At 45.2% G+C, this 8,965-nt stretch overlaps 2 protein-coding genes across 2 annotated transcripts; both read right to left on the bottom strand.

Annotated features, from left to right (window-relative positions):
* Nucleotides 1-131: 131 nt before the first annotated feature.
* On the bottom strand, nucleotides 132-3,049 carry LOC116378039 (nucleolar complex protein 3 homolog). The gene is made up of 5 exons (XM_031839837.1): nucleotides 2,904-3,049; nucleotides 1,955-2,159; nucleotides 670-793; nucleotides 420-574; nucleotides 132-325 (listed from the first exon to the last, which is right to left on the bottom strand). Exons 1-5 carry the CDS (start codon nucleotides 2,910-2,912, stop codon nucleotides 246-248), a joined length of 573 nt encoding a protein of 190 aa, XP_031695697.1. The 5' UTR covers nucleotides 2,913-3,049; the 3' UTR covers nucleotides 132-245.
* Nucleotides 3,050-3,827: 778 nt separating this feature from the next.
* On the bottom strand, nucleotides 3,828-8,958 carry LOC116378038 (TBC1 domain family member 12-like). The gene is made up of 11 exons (XM_031839836.1): nucleotides 8,838-8,958; nucleotides 8,620-8,737; nucleotides 8,428-8,534; nucleotides 8,289-8,351; nucleotides 8,140-8,216; nucleotides 7,998-8,069; nucleotides 7,770-7,898; nucleotides 4,725-4,834; nucleotides 4,482-4,639; nucleotides 4,074-4,177; nucleotides 3,828-4,002 (listed from the first exon to the last, which is right to left on the bottom strand). Exons 1-11 carry the CDS (start codon nucleotides 8,860-8,862, stop codon nucleotides 3,964-3,966), a joined length of 1,002 nt encoding a protein of 333 aa, XP_031695696.1. The 5' UTR covers nucleotides 8,863-8,958; the 3' UTR covers nucleotides 3,828-3,963.
* Nucleotides 8,959-8,965: the final 7 nt, after the last annotated feature.

Genomic DNA, 8,965 nt, shown 5'->3' with positions numbered 1-8,965 from the left:
TACCGTTAGTAACGATACCACAGCTACCGTTAGTAACGATACCACAGATACTATTAGCTCTATACTATTTGATGCGAATTACTATAAATGTGATTTAGGTGTTAATTAAAAATAGTAAAATATTATTCATGTTAAGGTTTGTCATAATAACTTTATTAAGTTGGTCTTGATCAGGATATCACTTGTGTTATTAACGGTTCATTCTAATGACTTCATATTTAATACAGAAAAACTTATCTGTGATATTAACTCTTACCATTTTCAAACTCCGGCTCATCAGCAGCTTCCTCTTCCTCCTCTTCCTCCTCCGGCTGCTTTATGACGACTACAAACACACACATTGATTTCATTAATGACAACTAGAACTCATATTTAATGAAATAAGTTAGATCAATAGAGGATCAATACACGATCAATACCTCTCTCCATGCTCTGTGGGACGACTCCTCTCTGGTCCTTGATGGGCAGCAGGTGGATCACCTCCTTCTCCTCTGTCCTCCTCATCTTCCTGGGAACCTTCTCGTAGCCCCGGACCACCTCAGAGCTCCTTTTCTTAGCACCGTGCACCGGACCGCTGAGACGCCCCACCGCCCGAAACAAGCACACCTCAGTCTGACTGCCTTTGATCATCACCTGTGATTCCTACATATGTGTGTGTGTGTGTGTTACCATGATGACAGGTCTCTGGTGATGAAGGAGGCGTGGCGAGCCATGGCGGCCATCTGCTGCACATCGTCCTCCTCCATCATGTCCATGGGGAGACTCTCCAGAAACTCCTCGTCCTGCTCCTCCTCTGTGAGAGACATGATCAGGTGAGAACAGGCCCAGAGCAGTGCATTGTGGGAGACAGGGTAGGTAATTAACATATTTTTTTGGGGACAATTTTTGCCCCCACTGACTGAAATCCAGGGCATTTTCAAAAAATTGTTGGCACTTTTTGAAACTTGTGAAATAACATTTAACCTTTGTTCAAAATAATAAATATACTTATTTAGGCTTACAATATATGAGCAATTGTCATCAAATGGCAATAATAAGACTATTAGCAGTAGTCTACAGATTCAAAGTGTTTTCTTAGATTTTTTTAACAAAAAACAAACATAAATCAGACAATCATATTCAAATTTATTCTTATTTCTTTGTGGTTATTTATTGTTATTATTAAATTTTTCAAACAACTATTAACAATTATTAAGTCAACGATGCCTTGATTACACATATATCAGTCATTGTATGGAATTATTGAGAAAGATATTTTTGTAGCACCTCAAATATTGTGATATTACCCATTTTTGTCCTGAACATCTGCATTAGTCATTGTGTGGACTTTTTGAGAAAAACATTTTTATAGCACCTTAAAAATTTAAAAAATGTGCCATTTGAAGGTCCAAATTCAGTTCAGTTTTTGCTTAGTAAAATATCTTAATTGACTGTCAGTCAGGTATTATTCATTTCCAGCAACCCTCAAATCAAAGAATAAAGACACTTTACGCACAATTTAGGTGTATTTTCCCTTTAACTCACGAGATGTAGCATGTTTTATACTTAATGTGAATATAATTCATACTTTCTTGGCATCTTATTCTGAAAACCGGATGTTCGTCTGAAGAAACCGGATGTTGTCTCACGTTAATCTTTCCGTTAACTTTCAAAGTCCTTCGCTCGCTCCCGATCTGTGCCGTTTGAATGCGTTTACCGTGAATGTCAGCATATAGGTGCACTAACATGTAAGTGTCTGCTGAGTTGACCGCAGTCTCGCAGTCACAGGTCTGATTATTAAGAAGCGCTCCATTTATTTATTAGTTTAGAAAGTTCATTTATTTATTAGTTTAGAAAGTTCGGGGGCATTTTTTGCCCCTCTCCTAGTGATATCAGGGGCAAAATTATATTTCTTAGGTGCAGTTTTGCCCTTTGCCCTCGTGTATTTCCGACGCTGGTGGGAGAACCTCCTCACCGGGGCTCTTCCTGTACGTCTCCAGTGGGCGGGGCGTCCTGATGACTGCGTCCTTCACCGCCGCTCTCAGCTTCTTCTGCTCTTTACGTTGTTTCTTAGCGACGTTCTGCTGCTTCATCTGTCGGTTCTTCATCTTGTTCTCCAGCTTCACGCCGCTCGTCTTCAACAGACGGCGGAACGTCGGGCGACGCTTCTTAGAACGGGGCTGGGGGAGGAGGAGGAAGAGGATGGGTGAGGGGGGCAGAGATTAATATTTCTGATATGTTTTTCATCTTTATTTATGAAATTATCTGAGGACATCAGACTGGTCCTTGTCTGTGATTGGTTCAGATGATTTAAGCCCCGCCCCTTTATGTGAATGTGTCATAACCAGATTGATAAACTTGATTGATTAACGAGTAGATAACCAGCTTCACAGGATCAGGTTTAACTAAACCTGATGAGTTGATCTCTCTCCCACAATGCTTTGCAGTTTATGTTGCTCATGTTTCTTCTTAAGTAAATAAAACAGCTGACTGTGTTTATTCTATCCTGAGTAATAAACACAACACTACATTTATTATATTATTCATATTATATTTCATTTATTTTATAAACTTCTTGTGTGTCATTTGTGTAACTAAGAGTCTTTAAAATGTCCAAAAAAAAACATTGAAGTTATTTTTCAGTTAGGTTTAGTCTGAATTCATCAGAGTCCTTTAATCTAATATCTCTGATCAATAATCAACAATCACAGCTGACGTCATCAACTCATTAATAACAACACGCGCCGATGTCCCGTTAACGCTTCACGTTCATCACGTGTTTGTGTCTCTGTGAGCTCCAGAACGTTAAAGCCTCGGTTCTGTCTCCGGAGTGTGGTGTCAGACCGTAAAGACTTTAACGGGCTCTACCTCACCGTAACGTGCTCATTTAACAGTGATTTAACGGTTCTCCGGTGTGAACTTACCGGACCCATGGCGGCAGATACTCTCCGTCTCACTCCGCAGCTTCAGGCCGAACTTTGACCAACTTCTCCGGTGTGTGTTAACTAAACGTGTCGCTGTGTTTTGGTGGAATAGCTGCAGCTTGTTCCCACACGCGTGCTGACCGGAAGTCCGGGTTCAGACCGACAACCCGGAAGTACTCGAGCAGACTGACGGTGAGCAGCGCCCCCAGCGGTCGGAGGTCCGATTACAGGAAACAGACAACCGTTTATATTAGATTTATTAAGTCATAACGTAATAAATATGATAAAACATGTAGATACAGTCTGAAGCTCAACAGGTGGTTTAACAACATACAAATACTTTTTACTTTACAGGTGTGACAATAATTAATGTTGAGTTATTAGAGTTATTGATTCGTTATGAACTAAATAAACGAAAATGAAACAGCTGAGAATAAACACTTCAATAATACAAATTTAAATAATAAAAATAAAAATGACTAAGTTTGTTCGTCGACTCAGAAACAGACCCATAAAAACATGTTTTGATTTCAAAAGAACATTAAATATGGTTTCACATTTTGTTTCAGTGTTCTTGTGCTATGGAGGCCTAAAGCTGCAGAAATCATACATGAATAAGTACTTAATGGCAGGCTAATTTAAAAAATGAATAAATATCCTCAGAAATAGAAAAATAAACAAAGAAAATGTATTAAATAATTTACTTTTTTATTAATCTATTTTCATATTTAATTTTCCAATTTATTCGTTTCTGTTTACATTTATTTATTGATTAATTCCCTTATCTATTTATATTTACATGTAATATATCTATATATGTAATATATGCTCAACCCACTTAAATTATTGTCGAATTAACCTGCACATTTATTAATAACTGAGGCTTTTATTTCTTTATTTCTCATAACAGCTTTAGTCCTTCAGTTCATATTTTAATGTTTTATTACAGAAACAAATAAAGATCAATTAATGAACAGTGACATCATGTTGAGTAGATGAAGTAATAATGATAATAATAATAATAACAATAATAATAATAATTAAAACAATAAGAAGAAGATCAGCTGCTCCTCTCTGAGTCTCTGCAGGATGACAAAACCTGAGACAGAAAAACAAAATAGGTTTTTATTTATTGTTATTATTCTTATTTATTCCCGTCAGCTGACTCACCTGAGTCCACTTCCTGTTCCCGCTCAGCATGGGCGTGGCCAAGATGCAGGAGAACAGCCTATCAGAGAGCAGCTCCTTATTGGGGAGGCGGGACAGGAACTGAGCTGGAGGAAGAGGAAGAAGAAGAGGAGAGAGGAAGAAGAAGAGGAAGAGGAGGAGAGAGGAAGAAGAAGAGGAGGAGGAAGAGGAATAGGAGGAGAGAGGAAGAAGAGGAGGAGGAAGAGGGAGGAAGAAGAAGGAGGAGAGAGGAAGAAGGTGGAGGAGGAGAGAGGAAGAAGAGGGGGAGGAAGAGGAGGAAGGAGGATGAGGAGGAGGAGAGAGATAGAAGAAGAGGAGGAAGAGGACAGGTTCAGGTTAAACCTGGATGGCTGCAAGTGTTTCCTGATCTCAGGTGAGGCGATGACTCACCGATGCTGATCAGGTCCATGTGCAGCAGGACGTCCTGGTGGAGCCTCAGGATCCCTAAAGCAGTCCTGAACAGGAACTCCTCCCCGTCCCGGAAGAAGACGTCCCAAACTCTGCAGGCCACGTCCAGGGGGAGGGGCTTCATGTAGAGGGACAGGATCCTGGAGAGCGGGGGCAGGGTTTAGAAGATCTTTGTGCTAAGCTACGCTAGCAGTTTACCTGGACTCTACCTGAGGTGTGACTCACCAGTCCATGAGGTAGAGGTCTGGAGTCACACCTGAAGACTGGAAGTGAAGGAAGAGACGAGGAAGAGTCTCCTGGAAGAACACCTGGAAGGTCCCGAAATACCTGAGCATCTAAAGAAAGAGAGAGAGACAGAGAGACAGAGACAGATTTTTTTATTTTTAGAAAACATTTATTTTCTTTGAACATGTTTCTTTATCAGTTAAAACGGTTAACCAAATAAAGTCCAACAAACATAAATGTGTCTTTGATTGTCTTTAGACTGTGAGATCTTTTCCTCACTGAGCTCCATCTTTGTCCACTTTGTGAACTATCTTCTTCAGTCTGAAGCCTTCCTGCTTCATGAGACCTCCTCTGTCCTTGCTTCTCATGTGAGCTCTGGCAGAGCTGGAGAGCTTCTCTTTGTCAGAGAGGTAGTCCTCCACTTTGGCTCCTCTCACATTCTTACTCCTCTTCAGAAACTCCTTTATCTTCTCCACGCTGTAGTCTCCAGAGCTCCTACAGCTGCCAGCACCATGTTTAGAGGGCTCACTGTCAGCAGCAGCGCCCTCCTCCTGACTGGACTCAGAGTCCTCTTCCATACTGGACTCAGAGTCCTCTTCCATACTGGACTCACACTCTGCCGCTCCACTTTCATCATGGTGGGAACACTGTTACCTTCATTGCCGGTGTGCAGAGAGGGTAAACGGGGAAGAAGTTATCGCCCACCTCGATTCCGTTGTCAATCACCACTTCCGCATGTCCGATTGCATCTAAAAAGATGACCACGGCATTGTTCATTCGTGCAGCGGACTTCACGCTGCTGTGTCCAACAAGTTCACCCACTGCCAGGCTGCATTCCTCCACTGACACCGGGAAAGTCGGCGGGATCTTTATGCCGTGTTTCCTCGTGAGGTCGGTCATGTCCATGGTGGCGTTTAGCACGCCGACACGCGCTGATCGACTGCAACCACTCACAAAGACCCTAAAACCAGCTAAATGTTCACACAAACACCGTGAGATACACTATCATATCCAACGTTAACTAGTGACGAAAAAATACCGGAAAAATCAGTGTTAATTGCTCTCGAACACGCTCCATCAACTCTGCACTCCTTCCGCTCAGAGACAGAAAGAGAGACAGAGAGAGAGAGGTTTAAAGGTATCTTTATTTCTTATTAAATTCCGTTAACAGTTTATCAATAACTACAAGAAAACTAATTCATGCAACAAAAAAAAACATAATATAAATACTAAAGAAAACATAAATTGAGAACCAGAGCTTTGTCTCTGACTGAAACTAGAATGTCTTTCAGACTCCAAATGTTCACAGAGTTCAGTGTTCTTTGTCAGTCACAGGGGGTTTATACAGGGACCACCAGCAGCCCCTTGGGGAGGATTCCCTGCCAAACAACTCGGTCCACCTCGACACCCTCACTCCTTCATCGTCCCATTGGTCAGATAGTCTCTGGCAGGTCTCTTCCCTCTGGCAGGGAGGCACAGACCTCCTCCACCAGCCTGAGCAGCAGCCTGCTGGGCCGGATGTTGATCAGTGGTGTCGTCACAGCTCTTTGAGGGACTGTGAAGACCTGCCACGCCTGTAAGACGGACTGGTAGAACGGTGTCAGACCAGTTAGTACCTGCCGGTCCCTCCTGGACCGGCAGGTACAGCACCGCAGATCTCAGCCAGTGGAGCCCTGACCAGAAGAAGTCCACAACTGCCCTCTGGATGTCTTTAATCAGGCCCTGTGGTGGAGGCAGGACTAACAGTCTGTGCCAAAGGGTCGAGGCAACCAAGTCATTGACAGTTAGGACCCTGTGACAGAGAGACCGTCAAAGTCGTACTCCATCTCCTCTGCCACAACACAAGCCCCCCACTCTCCTCTGGACCAGCAGCCTGACTTTGGTCAGCTTCAGCTGTCGGCCCTTTACTGCTGCCTGCTACACTTTCCCTCATACCTTCCTCTGCTCCTGCTGTCAGTGCTTCCTCTGCTACTTCCCTTTCCTCTACCACTTTCCTTTCCTCTGTTGTGAGACTCAGAACAGCTGAGTTCTCATCAATAATTGTATCTCCGCCTGAATCAGCTCTCTGTTCCCCATCCTGACTGTCTGTCTGCCTGCAGAGCCCCTCCTCCGCTGGCTCGTCATTTAGCAGAGCTCCAGTGTGATCGAGCTCCTCCGCCGGTACGGGCCCCTGCTCGGGGTGCCCTTTGGCCGGCCTGTTAGGACAAGCGGTCCGCTTGTGCCCCACTTCCCCGCACTCAAACCACCTGATGCTACCTGTGCTAGCGTACACCATGTAGTGTCCCTCCCCGTGCTTCACCCTAAAGGAGACCTCCAGCATCTGTGAAGGACAGGTAAGGAACATGTACACCTGTCTCCTGAAGGACTGGACATGCTTCAGTTTATCACTCTTACAACCCAGACCCACAGTCCTGAAGCTGCTCGCCAGCTTCCCGAAGCGCTGCAGCTCCAACACCTGGTTGGGGATGAACGGGGAACACCGGAGACGGTGACCCGGGTGGAGGACACTGCGAGCGGGGAAACCTGCAGATACACGCCGTCCAGCGAGACGCCGCTCGATATTAACTCCGCTACAAAACGCTCCTCTTTCAGAAACACCAGCACACCTCTGTTCATCCTGGAGGCATAGCACAGGTTAGCGTGTCCCACACGGTCTCCCACCGCCAGGAGAATCGCCTCTACCGGGACACACGGGTCGGGGTGAACACGAACGCCATGCCTCAAAGACATGGACGACGTCTCAGAGGACGCCATCCCCGACAAGAAACATGGTTCTCTGTCCGCCCAAAACACCAAAATACCCCGACAAGAACCTCAAACCACCACAACTCAATCACACAGTGAACTATGGAGAGAGATTGAAGAAAAGTTTGAGAAAAATCAAACATTTAGCGACGCTCTCCACACTGCCCACCAGAGACAGAGAGAGAGACAGAGACTTAAACTTTATTATAGTCGTCATTATACATGAGGTATATATAGATGAAATACGGGTGCGGGTTCAGGTTAGGTGGGTTGTTGTGTAGAGTAAGTCTAGATAAGTACCAGCTGGTGGTCTCCTCTGTAGAAAGCCAGCTGACAGGGTCTGTTGATCAGGTTTGAGAAGCTGATGAAGACTTGAACCTCGTCCATGTTCAGGATCAACATGGCAGCCATGGAAGACATACCCTGCACCTGAGAGAGAGACAGAGACAGGTGAGAGGGTGGTGGACTCTGCTGGATCAGTCTGTGGGGGGACAGAGGAGGGTGTGTGTGTGTGTGTGTGAGACTCACATATCCCACATCAGGTTTGTAACAGGTGTAAGCTCCCAGAATGCTTTGCAACAGGTCGTGGTAAGGACCGCCCTACAAAATAAAAGTCATAATTTACTTCCTGTCTCTCCAGCCTAAAGGACATCAGGTGAAGGTTTCAGACCTTGTGGAAGACGCAGAGCGAAGACAAAGTCCTGGAGACGTCCCGAGAGATGAGCTCCAGACCGGAGGACACTCCGTCTGCAGGTAAACACGTCCAGGTGAGTCACAGGAGATCCATCAGTTTAAAGACTTCAACTAGCTTCTAGTTACCTTCAGTCTCACTGAGGCTCCTCCACTTCTCCTTCGCTCTGGACAGGAAGATCTCATACAGCTCTGAGGAAGAGGAGGAAGGTTAGGAGGAAGGTTAGGAGGAAGGTTAGGAGGAAGGTTAGGAGGAAGAGGAGAATACCTGCTGTGATGTTCAGCTCGTTGCCCACGGCGAGGCTCCAGACTCTCCCTCTGACGCTGGGAGGTAAACCCCCCCACCACAGGTCCCGAGCCCGACGACTAGACCTCCTGACACAATGACATCATCACAGATTCTCTGACATCATCACAGGCTCTCTGACATCACCTCAGACTCTCTGACATCATCACCTACATGGCGTCCCAGTTTGGCAGGATGTGCTGGTTCCAGACCAGCGAGGTGTTGGAGATCTCCTCCTCCTGTCTGAGCTGCTCCTCCTTCTGCTGCTGCCTCCTCTGAGCCTCCTTCAGCTCTAACGGGAGACAAACAGGAAGTGACTGAAAATAAGTGACAACATATACTCTGTTAAGCTCCACTCGTGTGGGAGGTGCAGCAGGTTAAATCAAACACACCTCTCCTCTTAGCTCCGGCCACCATCTGCTCGTACTGCTGTCTGTGTCTCTGGGTCTCCTCTGCTGACTTGGCTGGAAGGTTCCTGCACACAGACACACTGTTAGGACACAAAATGGCTGCCAGTTTA

The sequence above is a fragment of the Anarrhichthys ocellatus genome, unplaced genomic scaffold (genome assembly GCF_004355925.1).
Source record: "Anarrhichthys ocellatus isolate YVR2014 unplaced genomic scaffold, GSC_Weel_1.0 scaffold1998, whole genome shotgun sequence".
Taxonomy (NCBI): domain Eukaryota; kingdom Metazoa; phylum Chordata; class Actinopteri; order Perciformes; family Anarhichadidae; genus Anarrhichthys; species Anarrhichthys ocellatus.
This window is presented reverse-complemented; position numbering and strand designations above follow the sequence as displayed.